Below are 17,141 nucleotides of genomic sequence, written 5' to 3'. Positions count from 1 at the left end.
AAACAATTGAAGTTTACTTTATTTGTCATTTACAGATGTACCACAGGATACGACATTCAGAGTGTATTTACCGAGTGACTATGGAGAAACTCTCTTATCACAGCATCTGTACTTCAGAGGAGTGGAAGAATCTCACAACTCTGACACTTCCTGTTCCCATGTATAAAGAGATAGAGCTGTAAGAATCGTACCTGAGAACTGACATGCGTTACTAAATACTTCTGCAAATATGTCATATTTCATGTGTGTGTGTGTATATATATATATATATATATATATATATATATATATATATATATATATATATATATGGTGCTGTATGAGGTTAAATAAAGGTTTGTTTATTTACCTGACTTTTAGGGAGTCTTGCTCTTCCTGGGGCATTTCACCTTTAGAGTCACCTGGAGGTATGTACCTCTTCAGTACCTTCTCTCTTGATAATAAACAACTAGCCACTTCTAAGGTCAAATTACCCAGGAAGTGAAACGGTAACATTGTACCTGAAAGTAAGGAGAGACAACGGAGAGCTTTATTTAACTGGTACCAGATTGTTTAATACATGTTTATTGATCAAATGGCCAACTCCGGGTCCATTGCTAGATGATAAAGGCCCTTGAAATACATACAGTAGTAACGTGCATTTCCTCCTTGTGAATTACTTCATTCCAGGTCCATTATCAGAGACCGCCTTAATGCTTTGCCTGTAGTCTATCTAGAATTTAAGGACCCCTCCATTGCCACCTAGCTGTGACAGTAATGCCTGAAAATCACTTTAAAATGTCACTGCCAAACACAAAGAGGATTATGCATTTAAACATGTCAGATTAACATCAAGTTATTAGTTTCAGATAATAATGCCAATCTCAGTTGTGCTAAACTCACAATCTTTAATACAATTGAGGGGGGAGCAACATTCGCATTGCAAGGCTGTGTGGTCCAGTGGTTAAAGAAAAGGGGTTGTAACCAGGAGGTCCCCGGTTCAAATCCCACCTCAGCCACAGACTCATTGTGTGACCCTGAGCAAGTCACTTAACCTCCTTGTGCTCCGTCTTTCGGGTGAGACGTAGTTGTAAGTGACTCTGCAGCTGATGCATAGTTCACACACCCTAGTCTCTGTTAGTTGCCTTGGATAAAGATGTCTGCTAAATAATAATAATAATTCTCAACTTTTAATTTCTTTCTCCTAGATTTCACTTTGATATCAGCCCTTTTGAGGAACTTTGGCCAGGCATATTTGTCTACATGGTTCATAATGTTTGTGGAAAAAACAGGTTGGGGCTAAAAATATACTTGCTTTTTTATGTCTCTAAACTAGTAGTAGTAGTAGTCGTAGTAGTTGTGGTAGTAGTAAACAATGTAGTTGAAAAGGTGCATGTCATCATCATAATAATATTGTCTGCCTGTGTGTGGAACAGATGCTGCCAATTAAAACCACACAAACAGCATTACACTTGACAGTGTCATATCTGTTCATACTGGCAGCAGCCCTGGAAACTCCAGCAGTATTGCTTGAGCGAGCGAGAGGGTGAGCGACCGAGAGGGTGAGCACGCTCCCGGGACCTAGCACAGGCCAGCAAAGGACGAGCACCTGAAGAGATTCATCACCTCGCATATTAAAAGTCAAATGCAGACCATTATTTTGACAAATTGTAGAGAGGAGTAACCTTATCTGGGGCAGCTCTGCTCTGCCTGATTTAATAGGCTGCCTGTCTCTTTTTTCCTGTTGCTATCTACCTCTCTGTGCAGCTTTGAACTTGAGAAGCTGTGCCGATTTACCATGTCAGTGAGGAAGAACTACCGTCGCGTTCCCTATCACAACTGGAAACATGCAGTTACTGTAGCACACTGCATGTATGCCATCCTGCAGAAGAACGAGGGGCTCTTCACAGAACTGGAGGTATGTGGCTGCTGTACAGCGGTTGTAGGTTATTGACATGAGTTTGTCTAAGTTGTAGTAAAGTATGCTAGCAGATGAGGAAGTCCTCAAGAGATGCCATGGGGGTATATTTGTGCAATAACAGAAAGTATTCTACTGTAATTCAAGGTACACCACTGAACACATATTTGAGAAAGCTTTCCCAATTCCTCAGATTACCTTTTTAACATGTTGTAGACTTAACTACTCTATTCACACTGTTTAAATAAATGCATGTGTTAAAAACGCAATTGTGAATGAATGAATTCATTTATGTTTTCGTCACTTGATTGTGCATTATGTTGGTAGTATGTAGAGGGTGTATGACAAGCTTGCTACTAGTGAGGAACCGGGAGTTGGCAGATAAATCTAATGTGGAGTTCTGTATCCATTTAATATATCGAATATTTCTGAAGCCTGCAAGGGGCTGAATCTATTGAATTTGTTGCAAAAAATAAGACTGTTAAAGGAAATGAGAAAATGCAGGGTTATCCCATGTTTTTGAAATTGTCAGTGTATTGTCACAATGGCTTCAAAGTTTCCAGATTGTTTTTTTTTCTGAAAGATTTTCAAACATAAAAAGGGAACACTGAAGTAAGTCTTGATTAGGTCATTTTGACTTTAACCAAAGATGTTGTTCATTCAGAAAAATATAATGTAGTTTTGATACATCTCCTGTAACCTATCATTTTTCCATTTAATATTTGTTTTTGCTTGTGTGTGAATGAGAAAACTATGGCTTTATACTGCAAGCCTTTTCTTGTCAGTTTTAGTGCTTAAAATAAATAAACCTAATTGAACATGAAATCCATCTGACCTGTTTTCACTGGTCACCACATATTCACAACTTCACAACATTACATTTCACCACTGTGATGGAATTAATTATTAATAATTACAGCAGTGACAGGAAATGCCTCTTTAAAGTACCACAACTTTAGCATGAAATGGATAATTTTATATCTAAAAGAATGGCTACACATATTTTAAACACAGAACAGTCGCATGTATAAACATTCTGTATGACTGCCCTTCACGATATGCATGTGAAAAGTGAGTGTCAAACCCGTTTGGCCACTGATACATCACTGTCCTGTCCATCTGTCACGCAGAGAACATTACAACAGTAACTGGAGTACGTTTTGACAAAGCAACCTGAAACTTGGATTTAAAAAATCAAATAAAGCCCAGCACCCTGTTGAAAAGCAGCAATTTTCTAAGTCGGTCAGATTTACCGTCAAACAGTGGCCATGTGCTTGTCAGGTACTGTAGCTCCAGTTTTAAGTATTTGATGAAATTCTCAAAAAGTCCAGTACACCATACCACCAAAGTGGCTTGCTGTTTCGTTCACAAATTAAATGGTATCATGAAGACAACAAGGTACCATGAGGTGGCTGCACTGGGGTTCACTGGGTAATCTGGGGCAGATCTGCTGATCTGTTTTTTTCTTCTCCCTGGTTCTTTTTTTTCTTCTCCCTGGTTCTTTTTTTTCTTCTCCCTGGTTCTTTTGCCTCTCCTCTCTTCCTCCAGCGAAAAGGACTCCTGGTGGCTTGTTTGTGTCATGACCTGGACCACAGGGGCTACAGTAACAGCTACCTGCAGAAGTTCGATCACCCGCTGGCCGCTCTCTACTCCACCTCCACCATGGAGCAGCATCACTTCTCCCAGACAGTCTCCATCCTGCAGGTAGAGCTAACACACAAACCACTCCACTCTCAAGAGCTGTAACTGGGGTTTTCAGCCAGGTTCATGTCTGTCCTAATATATACTCTATACACACATCAATTCACAACATAGCACAGCATATAATGTTCACTGATTACATTAATCCATTAGGATCATCTTTTATTAATTTGATTTACTTTAAGTTTATGCATCCTTACCTACAGCAGCCTGCAGAGTACTACAATCTATACTGTGTAAACCCCTTTATATCCACAACCAGCCATATCTAAGGTTAAATTACATGGGAAGCTTTTTTAAAATAGACACCAAAGACAAATCGAAAAAACTAAACTGTATTGCATAGTTAACAGCCATTTGGTTTAGCGATTCAACAGGCAAAAAAAGCGAACAAATAATTGATTTTGTTGTGTCAGTGCCTCAGAGTTTCATGCATTTAAATGAGGATTTTTTTCCACTTATCTACACACCATACTCCACACTGTTAAGGGGAAAAAAGTTTTTATTGAGAAAAAAAATTATATATTAAAAATACAAAACAGAAAGATCATAATTGGATAAGTCTCCCCCCCCCCCCCCCCCCCCGAGTTAATACTTTGTGGAAGCACCTTTGGCAGCAATTACAGCTGTGAGTCTGTTGAGATAGGTCTCTACCAACTTTGCATACACTGGTTTTTGCAATATTTGACCATTCTTCTTTACAAAACTGTTCAAGCTCTGTCAAGTTCCTTGGGGAGCGTTGATGGACAGCAATCTTCAAGTCATGCCCCTAATTTTTGATTGGATTTAGGTCGGGGCTCTGACTGGGCCACTCAAGGACATTTACCTTTTTGTTCCTTAGCCACTCCAGTGTAGCTTTGGCTGTGTGCTTTGGGTCGTTGTCATGCTGAAAGGTGAACTTCCGTCCTCAGCTTTCTTGCAGAGGGCAGCAGGTTTACCTCAAGGACTTCTCTGTACTTTGCTCCATTCATTTTCCCTTCTATCCTGACAAGTATCCCAGTCCCTGCCGATGAGAAACATCCCCATAACATGATGCTGCCACCACCATGCTTCACAGTAGGGATGGTGTTCTTTGGGTGATGCGCTGTGTTGGGTTTGCGCCAAACATAACGCTTTGCATTTAGGCCAAAAAGTTCCATTTTAGTTTCGTCAGACCACAATCTTTTTGCCACAAAACTTTTTGGCTACAGAGTGTTTTTTTGTGCATACTTCAAATGGTATCCAGGGTGGGCTGTCTTGAGTAATGGCTTCCTTCTTGCCACCCTACCATACAGGCCAGATTTGTGGAGTGCTTGGGATATTGTTGTCGCATGCACACTTTGACCATTCTTGGCCATAAAAGCCTGTAACTCTTGCAAAGTTGCCATTGGCCTCTTGGTAGCCTCTCTGATCAGTCTCCTTCTTGCTCGGTCATGGAGGGATGGCCTGATCAAGGCAGGGTCTTGGTGGTGCCATACACCTCCCACTTCTTAATAATCATCTTGACCGTGCTCCAAGTTATATTCAAGGCCTTTGATATTTTTTTATACCCATCCCCTGATCGGTGCCTTTCAACAGCTTTGTCCCGGATTTCTTTTGAAAGCGCCTTGGTGCTCAAAGTCTTTGCTTTGAAATGCACTACCCAGCAGAGGGAACCTACAGGAACTGCTGAATTTATCCTGAAATCATGTGAATCACTACAATTTAACACAGGTGGAGGCCACTTAACTTGGTGTGTGATTTTGAAGGCGATTGGTTACACCTGAGCTAATTTAGGATTGCTATTACAAGGGGGGTGGACACTTATCCAACCAAGCTATTTCAGTTTTTATTTTTACTTAATTTTCTACAAATTTCTAGAATATCTTTTTCACTTGGAAGTTGTGAGGTAGGGTGTGTAGATTAAATGAAAAAAAAAAGATTTTAATGCATTTTAATTCCAGGCTATAAGGCAACAAAAGGTGAAAATTTTGAAAGGGAGTGTAGACTTTCTATAGTATGTATGTATGTATGTATGTATGTATGTATGTAAATACATACATACATACATACATACATACATACATACATACATACATACATAAAAATAATGTGATATCTTGTAACAATTGTAAGTTGCCCTGGATAAGGGCGTCTGCTAAGAAATAAATAATAATAATAATAAATGTAAATGTAACAGGCAGTGTTGTGTGATACTGTGGTTATGGATTCTGTCCTGTCCCCTGTCGATGAGAAGAGATGATGTTAAAAGGTCTAAAATCAGGGATGCAGGGATGCAGGACACTCTTGCGATGCGCAGGGTCGCCAGATTGCGCCCAGCCTCTACCTTGTTGCTGTTTCAGTAAAATATCATCATATTTTAAAACCTGATTTAATTTTTTTTTTTTTTTATATATTTTTGGTACATTTATTATTATAACCCAGTGAGGTCAAAATTAATTGAGAAAACAGCACATCTTAAGACCCCTATAAACCTTACACTGTGTGAGACTCTCACATTGATACCTAAACCCTGGTGGTTGTATACAACCCTTTTGCAATCTATGCAGCACTCCGTGAGAATGCAGACAATACCTCTGAAGGCATGTGGCAGGGCAAAAGTCCTTCAAATATAAATGCTGAAATGTGATGATGAAATTCGCTGCTTGCCCTTATCATTAACCTTACACAGTCTGCTTTAGAAAGAATGATCAGGATTCATTTATTATTCTTTAGTAACATGTACAAATTTTAATTACTCCATCCATTTCCAACCAAGTTTTGTAACCAGCAAATAGACTACAGACAAAAAATACAGGTTTTCACCTGTAATCCATCATTTTCTTTGGTAATGCCTTACAAATCCCATAAGTAAACAGCATTTCCTGAAAAATTAGTATAAGCTCACCATGATAGGATGATTTTGAAAAAATGATAAATGACCCCTTGGGTTGACCTTCCGTGCAGTTGCCCTACTGTTCTTCTGGATTAGGTGAGGCCTGGATACAGTCGCTCAAAATCCCCATCCAGGTAAAAAATCAAGAGTATTAATGAAGGAGACCCCCCCCCCTCCTTACAACATGTAGACTTCCAGAATTTCCTAAATAAAACAGACCCTGAGTGCCTCCAAAGTAGAGCTTGTGCTTTTTATTGATCTCTTTCTTTCTCATAGCTGGAAGGGCACAATATTTTCTCCAACCTGACATCAAATGAGTATGAGCAGGTGCTGGAGATCATTCGAAAAGCCATTATCGCCACCGACCTCGCACTGTACTTCGGCAACAGGAAACAGCTGGTAGAGCTACTGAGCTTGAGGGCGCTGGATCTCAACAACCACGTGCACAGGTATGCAGCCACCTTCACTGTGGAAACCAGAGGAACCAGCTCATCACGTAGAGCATTTCCAATGTCCTTGGCTGCAAAATAAACAACTTTTCTTTCACATGCACAAGGCATAGTTTAGTTTTGAATTAAATTAATTTATTATTGAGTTATGGTTACTGAAAGGAATGTAAAACTGATAATGTCTTTATTCCAGCATAAGATAAGGTTACAAATTGCATTAGAACAAAGGTAAACAATAACCCCACAAAAGCAGAAATACAGCTTGGCATCTTTAATTTGTTTGGTTCAAATCTAGCCAAGATCTGCTAAAGATTAAAAGGTTTTGTACTGTGAAGTTTATACAGAGGTAACAGCTTGAAATATATCTACCTAATGTTTTTTTTCTGTTTTGCTCGGAAAGGGATCGTGTGATTGGCTTGATGATGACTGCATGTGACCTGTGCTCTGTCACAAAGTTGTGGCCGGTTACCAAGCTGACTGCTAACGATATATATGCAGAATTCTGGGCTGAGGTATAGTTTGCAAATTTTGGACTGTGTTGTCTTTCTTGTTATACAAAAACAGCAAAGTAAGACGCAACATTCCCAAAACAAAATGTAATTTCTTCAGCTGCTTGTAAAACATAGAAGTGTTATGTACAGTACATTGTGAGGTGTTGTCATTGCTGGAGACTAAACAACACTTGTTACTGATTAGCAACAGCACAATAAGCAAAGCAATGTTTGGCTTTCCCACGCAGTCAAAGGGCAATGCCTCTACAGTATGGTTCCAGTGCTTGTGTTTTAACTAAGATTTCCGTTTCCTTCCTACTCTGCTCAGGGTGATGAAATGAAGAAGATAGGCATGCAGCCCATTCCTATGATGGACAGGGACAAGAAAGATGAAGTGCCACAGGGTCAGGTAAAACTTGTTGATGCTGTTGTAAATTATATAATTCAAGTACTTGGTTTAACAACTACTTGCAGTGTTCTGGTCGATGCAACTTGATCCCAGTCTCCATTAGTGTTTCTGTCATCATGCATATTGATTGGCACCTATCAATGTCACAATCCTCTGCAACAGTAATTTCAGACTCCAGGTAGACCCAGCAAGAAATGCCTTAAAGGGCTTTTGCTGTTCATTAAAGACACGTGGCTCTTGTTGTTACATACTTCGGAGACGTGACACCTGCTATAGTTCAGCTCTTTCTATACCCATGTGGGGGCGCATAACCCAGTCGCTGGGGGAGTTATACTTTTAAATACAAATATATATCTTTAGAGCCACCCTCTACATGGAGGCTGCTATGAACACGTTCTTAAGGGTATCAGACCTAGGTTACAGTGACCTACGTATGCATGGCTTGTGATTAGTTTGGTTATTGAATGCTATATCTTGGGGTCACCCGTGTAAATTTGGTGAACTGACAGAAAGATATTCCTCGGCACACATGAAGCTTTGTGAGGGTAATGTATGCTTTGCTTTTGTTAACTTAAACAAACACACGTGTCTGTTTTATATTCCCTCTTTCGTTTTAAGGTTGGTTTCTACAATGCTGTTGCAATCCCTTGTTACACTACACTGTCAGAACTATTTCCTGCATCCAGTCCCCTTCTGCAAGCCTGCGGGTATGTTCCAGTGGGTTTCTGAGTCATGTTGTTGTTGTTGTTGTTGTTGTTGTTGTTGCTATTATATATATGGAAACAAACACACCCATGTAAACAATTGCATATAATTTCCTGATAATCATATCTCTCTCTCTCATATATATATATATATATATATAATCCCATTGCTTCTCTTTTGATTTGTTGTTCATATAAAATCAAACCACCATAACTGAAAATCTTTGAAAATTGTCAGAATAGGCAAATTAGTGATTGTCTAATTTAATTGATGACTTTATTAGGCTATATATGTGTGTGTGTGTGTGTGTGTGTGTGTGTTTATATATATATATATATATATATATATATATATATATATATATATATATATATATATATATATACTTAGATACACAAAGTCACCTCCAAAAAATGGAATACCCCATTGGAAATTTATAATTTATAGAAATTTCTCGAAAACAAATAATTATAGGAAAAATCTTTTGTATCAGAAGTTTTGCTTTTGTGGATGAGGAAAGAAAGTTGCAAGAAATAGATGTCTACAGTTATTTATTTCAGCAATTACTTTGCATAACTCCAAAAATGCTCATTCAAAAGTATACATAACCTGACAAGGAAAATTAAATTAATAGCTAATTGAGGCACCTTTAGCAATAATATCCTATTTTAAATTATTAGGATATTTGTCAATGAGCTTTTGGCATGATTCTTTAGTGATTTTTGACCATTCTTCAATGCAAAATTGTTTCAGTTCAAATTCCGAGGACTTCTCTTGTGCACAGCCTTCTTCAACTCATAACAAAGACTCTCATTCAGATTTAGATTGGAACTTTGACTAGGCCATTCCAGAATCTTGATTTTGTTCTTCTTTAACCATTCTAAAGTAGATTTTGATGTGTGCTTTGGATCGTTGTTGTGTTGGAACGTCAAGTTGCGCTTTAAACCAAGTTTTGTAGTGGAGGGTTTCAGATGATTGGCCAATATCTTTTGGTATGCTATGGAATTCATTTTACCAAGTATTGGAACTAAATTTCCTGTGCCATTAGAGGAAAAACAGCCCCATAGAAGGATATTACCACCTCCATGCTTGACAGTAGGAATGGTGTTCTTTTCTTTGTATGCCTCACCAGACTTTCTCCAAATGTAACTTTATCAGCATGACCAAATAGCTCAATTTTTGTTTCATCTGTCCACAAAACCTTTGACCAGAACTCATATCCATCATTCGAATGCCATTTTGCAAACTTAAAGTGATTGTCCTATGACGTTTTCCTAACAGTGGATTTTTCCTTGGCCTGCGACCATTGAGACCTTCACCATGCAATACTTCTACTTGTTCTTGGTGAAAGAACCTTCTTTCTTCCAGACGGAGCGTTGTGTCAGTACCATGGGTCTTGTACTTCTTGATAACAGAAACAGTAGTTGAAATTGGGATACTCAAAATCCTGGAAATCTTGTATCCTTCTCCAGCTTTATGACAATAAATAATTGTCTGCCTAAGGTCTTCAGATAGCTCTTTGCTTTTACTAGGGATGCACTGACCCAGGATTCGGTTTCGGATTCGAACCGAATCCGAATCCTATATATCTACCCAGACGCACATCCATTTTAATACAGCCCTCCAATGTGTGCAGTTCTTTAAATAAGAGACACGAATCCAGTATTGAATGTAACTTTTGTATTTAATAACAAGAAGACGTTTGAACTCTGTCGCAGGTCTCGACTCACTAAATTACTGATGGCGCACGCACTAAACACACGCAGCTGCTGAATGCAAACATACCCCCGTATGTAACAGCACATTCACATCACACTTTTCATGGAGTAAAGTTATGCAGTAAACCTGTAATATATAGTAACGGCAAACTGTTGTAGACTTTTGTGCTTTGTTGCTTTGTCTGTCAAACGTGTTCTGGAGATCATACTGAGATTTAAAAAAAAAAAATCAGTGAACAGAAATATATATTTGTTGTAACTTTACAACTGTCAGATGTGCAAGACGTTGTGGAACAATGTGCTTTAGTAAATAACATTTTACATTATTACAATGTGCCAATACAATTTGAACCATCTGGGAAATGCTGTGTTTTATTAAAGTAATTTTTAAACTAGTTTGTAGCCTATTTGATATGTGTTACACACACGGTGCATTTAAATCAACGTGGGTTTTATTTCTCAGGGAGATTCAGGTCACTCATTATGGTAATTTTTTCCTCATAGCTCTCAGATAGGGTTGTCAACAGGCTCCAGAATCTCGGGACACTAAGGCAGGTCAGGTTTTTTAATTCACCTCTCTAAACTGCAGTGTATTCAACATGTAAAGTGAGTGTGAATTGCTTGAGCAGTTTAGTAAATGTATTTAATTGCTTAATTGTGGTGGTGATTCTATCCGGAGAGCCTCGTAACAACGATTAATCGTACTGCTTTAATCTTTTTAAACAGTAAACAGTATCTATCAAAATTGTGCAACACCATTATTATAGATAACTTTGTACTCACCCGCACTCTTTGTACATTGTGTAAGTTTCAAACTGAAATGTTATTCAGGGATATATTTCCATTCGGTAATAAAAATACTATTAACTAAAAGACTCAAAACTATAGATTGTGTGCGTCCCTTGTTAGTAGCTGCCAGTCTGTTTTTCATTCAACAGTTTCTTTCAGTTTTCTTGACAGTTCTTGTAGATTCGGTATTCGGTCTGGTATTCGGCTGTATCTTTTGAGATGGATTCAGTATTCGGCCGAATCCCAAAAACTTGGATTCGGTGCATCCCTAACATTTTCCGATATTGACTTATTGGTAATGATAGCAATCATCCTCTGCCTAACCCTTATATACTCTCCAAGAATGTTCACCTACATTTTCTAGAATTAGGTTCTGCATTATCATATTGAAATTTCTAACACAATACTATTATAGCATCAAAGGGTATGAATACTTTTGAATTAGCATTTTTGGAGTTTTGCAAAAAAAAAAAAATGGCTGAAATAAATAATTGTAGACATCTATTTCTTATAACTTTTTTCCATCATCCACAAAAGCAAAACTTTTGCTACAAAAGATTTTTCCTATAATTATTTGTTTGAGAAATTTCTAGAAATGATACATTTCCATTGGGGTATGTAAACTTTTGACTACAACTGTAATATATATATATATATATATATATATATATATATATATATATATATATATATATATATATATATATATATATATACCTCATGTATTATTGTAGTCTTGAGCAGGTGGAGCCTGCAGAGTTGAAGGGTGACTGCATTGCATGACTGTTTGGAATGAGAAAATCAATGTAAGCAACAGCAGAATACATTTGGCTGGACTGGATTTGGAAACAGCTATAAGGGTTAAGAACTGAGAAACTCAATGTTAGCACAGCACTTGCAGACACATTTCAAGGGAACAATACATTTAAATGAAAACATTAAAATGGAATATGAAGCTATTTGTTCTTTTAATGCAATGTCGCATTGAAAACTGGGTCGGGCGATTCTCTTTTTGACCAGCTTCGTACAGTAGAAATGCTTGTGACTGGGCTTTTATATCAGGAGTAAGCAACTCCGTTTCTGGATAATGTGAGTAATTAACTGAAGTTGTGCGTTTTCACCATGTCTATAACAAAGACCTGGATTGGAAAAGCCATGGTTTGCCTACTCTGGTTTTATATGTAAGTATCCTTTGGCATATGTTGCCCAGTATTGTCCTACAGCCCTTGTTATGTGTTTCTAGCATGTAACTTGCATTATAACTCCATTGGTATCAGCCTGTTGAAATATATCCGCAGCAGTGTTTTTGCAGCACTCAGCAACTGAGATTAAGAGCATTTGGTGGGATTTATGAAGCTTGTGTTTTGGTATGTGTGGCTGTATTATCAATCTAATAGACTCTATGGGCGAGTAACTGACACCGTTGAAAAGCCGTCAAGTCAAACAGGCTGGATGCTATTTAAGAAGAACTGGCAACAGGTGGGCGAGCATAATCACATAACAATGAGAACAGATGGACTGAGAGTTTGTAAACTTTCTTAAAAGGAGGAGTCGGGAATGCAGTTTGTAGAGGCTTTTGTCTAAGTTTAAACAATGTTACTGTACAAAAAATGCTGTAGATGTGGAGCAATAGTCATTTAAAGGGTGAAACTACTGTATAAGATACTAGATTTGGTTAACCTATACCCCTATGGGATATGTCACAGTATGATTTTATTAGAATCTTTTACAGCACTGGTGCATTCCTTATGGTTTGCATCAACCACCTATTTTAGGATGACCCCAGGATAACCATGAGTAGGTATTTGATGCAATCCAGAAACATTCCCCTGTGCTATAAAACTCCAACACATCTGTGGCCTATCCCCTGGGGTATAGGTTGATCAAATTATCTTAATCTGAAAACATTTAAAAAAAATAAAAATAAAACACAATTAAAATGATTCTTGTAGCCTTTACTGTGTAACGTTTGTAAAGGGGAAAACATGTAAATATACATCACAATATTTATTTTTAGACATTGTAACATATACGTTTGTTTTTAGTTTGAACAAAAAAAAAGTTTGCATCATATATATATACTTTTGAAAGAGCACAATAATAACAGTATCCTCTTTTCCAGTGATTGTCACCTCTACTAAGAATGGAGGTGAATAGTGATGCTGTATGATCCCTACACATTCTGCTTACTTGTTAACTTAGGTCAAGGGTGTTCCCAACTTTTCTTTCTGTTGCAGTGTTGTATAGTTTAAGTCTGTCTTGCATTTTAAATCATGATTTTAGATGTCCACGGTTTTGCAGCTTTGAGAACACGTGATGAAAATCTGCATGCAGATTTTTTTGCTCTTAGATGTAAAAACTTGTCACAAAGCAGTGGTGGTTTTAACGCATGTTGTTGCTCTTTTAGGGATAACCTCAGTCAGTGGGAACAGCTGTCTGTCAGAGAGGACGCGTCGGTGTGGATTCCCTCCCAGTCTGTAGCCTCGGAATCTGCGCAGACCATTCCTGTGAATATCGACAATTAACTAACGGGAGAGTCCGGTAGCCCCCGTTCTAAATGCCAGGCTGCGAACGCAGGGAAACAAGACACTGACAAGCAAGGTGGTTTAAAGAAAGAACACATTCAAATCCAGTTACCTCATTGAGTGAGTCTTTGGACTGAAGGCATCACCGGGAATATGACATTAGGAGCTGTGAAGAAATAGAAGATAGAGGCTAATGATCTGATCACCTGAACCATACTGCTTGTGAATATGGCAGATTGGATTATTTTTTTTATTTTTTTTTGCGGTCTGCATTTGCTGATGCCTTAATTTGAACCCCTAAACCAAGATAGGTCCTTACTTTTAAGCCTAGCTTTGAAGTTTTAGGGTTAAACTCATTGAAATGGTACTTTTTTTCATACTGGGTTTGGCAGTGCTAATGGGACAGTTTGTGTATGAGACTGAATGTTTGTGGAAGACTAAACACCCCTCCTGGTCTCAAGGTTGGAACTGCTATCTAAAGGAAAATATCAAAACAGTACTTGAATGCAGTCTATTCTTGCTACAGATGGCAACAAAAAAAACCCTTAACAAAATTACCTTCCAGGTGCATGATATTTTAAAACATGTTGGTCCTGGTGAAGCTGCTTGTCACCGGTGTATCGTACCTAACAGCAAAGTTTCTAAACATATTTTCTTTTCTTTTTGTTATTGGGACCATGCAGTTTTATTACCTGTATCTTTAACATCCGTGTTCAAGGTGAAACATGGTATTCCTCAGCACATGTTCTTGAATCGTTTGCATGGGTTTTGAGCTCTGATGGGTTGGGTAAATGAAAGTGATATCTTAGTAAACCTTTTGCACCAATGTAGCATGGGCAGGTGTTACAGTAAGGTGCTAACTCTGTATTCAGAGGCTTATTATTCAAGGGAACCAGTTATAAGGTGGTATGGTCATGGCTCCCATTTGTCCTATAATACAGTTTCATGAGCCTGCTTGGGGAGGAGATCTTAGTAGCTCCAGTCCTGCTCGACTGCCTGATAAAACCATGTAGTTTATAAACATCACATCTGATTTCATGCAGTGTGTTGCATTAGACAACAATGTCATGCTGACCCCTAGAGGTAATTTTCTTTCCTCCCTTTTCACAAAGATAGCTTCTTTATACTACTCTTCTGGAACCTATAAAGGACATTGTTTGTGCTCCAAAGTGTAATTTAATGCAATGCTTTTTCATGCATGGGATATCAAATAAATATAAAGCAAAACAAACTGGAATTTAGTAGCATTGATACCTGGTTGTACCTGCTGTGGAAGCTGTGTCAAGTATCATATGTATATATGGCAATGGCACGGGATTGCTTCACTATGTCGGTCTCCTCAGTATAAAGTTGTACCTAACTGATATAGTCTCATAGGGCGAGCACTGTTTGGGCCATGGGGTAACAAAGGGGTAAAATGAAAGCCAATCTTTATTGCTGGTAGTCTTGAATATGTGCATTTCCTATGTAAGAACAAAGCACTATTGTATATTGGTGCACACATAGAGAACAAATGGGTACAATCATATGTCCAAAGCTTGGGGTAGGTTTTTTCACATGAAAAAGTGATTCAGGGTAGACTATCCTTGATGAATCCTTGATTCCTACTATTTAAAAAACAACAACAACAAAATAACTGATAAAGCTGTAAGATTCTTCTTTTTTTGTATAAAATATATATGCAAGTGCAATAATTTCAAGATGTCTTAACTTCACATTTATAAATTATAAATATTGTATATGTTGCGTGAGTTTTTTTCATGTATTCATTTGCAGTCTTTGTATTTAAAAAAAAAATACTTGTGTTTGTACTATAGAACATTGAAACCATTTATTATAATACAGTTGTAAATAAATGCACAAACCAAACCGCCACAATGCTTTTGCATTCATGTGTCTTATTTTATTTACTGTATGCACCTGGTTTCACAGGTAAACCTGATGGTATTTAGTTTAAAGGTTGTCAAGCACAATGCAGCTGAAGTTACTTCCGACACTTATCTTTTGAGATTCACAAGGTCCTACTGGAGAAATGTAATCAAATTTTAAAATACAAAACTGGTTCATCGGAAAATTACCTGATATGAAGGAGTTCCAGGCAAAGTTTGTTATTTGAAGGCAGCTGAAAACTTAACAAGACTGATTCTTAAATGACTACATTGGATACAGGCCTGATGTTTAGCAAGTCATTGTTTTACAGAATAAAGGCCCCCACTGCAGCTACAGCTATGGGCAAAGGTTTTGCATCACCCTATAGAATTAACTAATTGTGTTTCATATACTCACCAAGTGATTTGTGCCCATCAACACAGGTACATCATTTGGGATACATTGCAGACTCCTTGTTAATATCTGGTTTCACAGATTAGTTCCTTAAATATATAATATGACAAAGAATTTGAATAATGTGTTGTCTTTCTTTGACTATCTCTGGTTGTGCTTTTTTATGTTCCACATTTTCTTTTTCATTACTGTTTTTTTATTATGGTAAATTACCTGCTTATTTAGGCATTACGATTTGACTGGGGAAAGATAACGTAGGTTTATTGGAGTTAACAAAAAAAAAAAAAAACTGTAACCTTTTCACTTCCTTTTAAATTAATTATTGAGCTTATTGCTTCATTTAAATTGTTTTCTTTATGTTAAGTTTTCAGGGCATTTTGTCAATGCACGTCCATCTTTGTTTTTCGCTGTTCTACATTTTTTGAATGTAACTGTTCATTTTTACCATTTTTTTTTACACAACAGTACTCACACACATTTGGTCACCATCATAACTGTTGCATGAAACTTGAGTGTAATAATCCAGCACCTCTGCACTTAATCATTTGTATATCAGCTGACAAGTAAGTAGCTGATATCCCATCATGCCTTTCTTCTTAGGCGTACAGCCTCTACACATATTTTTATGATATCACAACAAAAGGAATACGTTTTTTTGGGGGGGGGGGGGGGGGGGGTTTGGTGAATATGTACAGCTATTATGTACTATATATCAACTTGCAGTACAATAAAGCGACCAAAAATTGACTGAATGATAATACCCGAAAATAACCTTAGTATTTTTAATAAAGTAGCTGGCGCAAATATAGTATTAGGCAGTGGATTGCGACGATCGGCGGCTTGCTTTGAAAACACTGCATTTTTTTTCACTATTTTTGCTTTGAAAATAATCGGTTATTTTTTTAGCAGTCATTTTAACGTTTTAGCTTCTCGAAGCGCGTAACACAGAAAACCCGCCCCTTCAACTCTCTTATTGGTTAAATATTGTGTCAAGACGTAACAGAGTTGTCATGTGGTTCCATGGTGGTTGTTTTTTTTTTCACCCAGCAACGCGCAAGTCTAGTCTGCTACAAGCGCAATCAATCCTTCTTGTTAAAGGCACAGTAGCAATCTGCAAGACGGGCACCCCGCCCAGCTGAAAAGCCCTGGAGAGAACCCTGTGTATGTGTATATATAGCTGTAGTCAAAATAAATTTATAATTTCTAGAAAATTCTCAAAAACAAAGAATCTTCAGAAAAATCTTTTGTAGCAAAAGTTTTGCTTTTGTGGACTAGGAAAAAGTTACAAGAAATAGATGTCCTATAATTATGTATTACAGC

The 17,141-nt window shown here is 37.6% G+C and overlaps 1 protein-coding gene across 8 annotated transcripts in view; it reads left to right on the top strand.

Moving 5' to 3' along the window:
* LOC117403040 (cAMP and cAMP-inhibited cGMP 3',5'-cyclic phosphodiesterase 10A) overlaps positions 1–15,450 on the top strand; it is a 115,034-nt gene extending 99,584 nt beyond the window's left edge. For 7 of the 8 annotated variants that reach the window (XM_059023790.1, XM_059023785.1, XM_059023784.1 and 4 more), the window contains 9 exons: positions 36–178; positions 1,188–1,271; positions 1,747–1,897; positions 3,446–3,601; positions 6,729–6,901; positions 7,302–7,413; positions 7,721–7,801; positions 8,420–8,508; positions 13,421–15,450. In XM_059023790.1, coding sequence (XP_058879773.1) covers positions 36–178; positions 1,188–1,271; positions 1,747–1,897; positions 3,446–3,601; positions 6,729–6,901; positions 7,302–7,413; positions 7,721–7,801; positions 8,420–8,508; positions 13,421–13,538 — 1,107 coding nt within the window. In that variant the 3' untranslated portion in view covers positions 13,539–15,450. The remainder of the gene's footprint in view (positions 1–35; positions 179–1,187; positions 1,272–1,746; positions 1,898–3,445; positions 3,602–6,728; positions 6,902–7,301; positions 7,414–7,720; positions 7,802–8,419; positions 8,509–13,420) is intronic. The other variant, XM_059023792.1, reaches the window with a different exon arrangement.
* Positions 15,451–17,141: the final 1,691 nt, after the last annotated feature.

The sequence above is a fragment of the Acipenser ruthenus genome, chromosome 5 (genome assembly GCF_902713425.1).
Source record: "Acipenser ruthenus chromosome 5, fAciRut3.2 maternal haplotype, whole genome shotgun sequence".
Taxonomy (NCBI): domain Eukaryota; kingdom Metazoa; phylum Chordata; class Actinopteri; order Acipenseriformes; family Acipenseridae; genus Acipenser; species Acipenser ruthenus.
The sequence above is the reverse complement of the archived record's forward strand: the minus strand, read 5'-3'. Positions and strand labels throughout refer to the sequence as shown.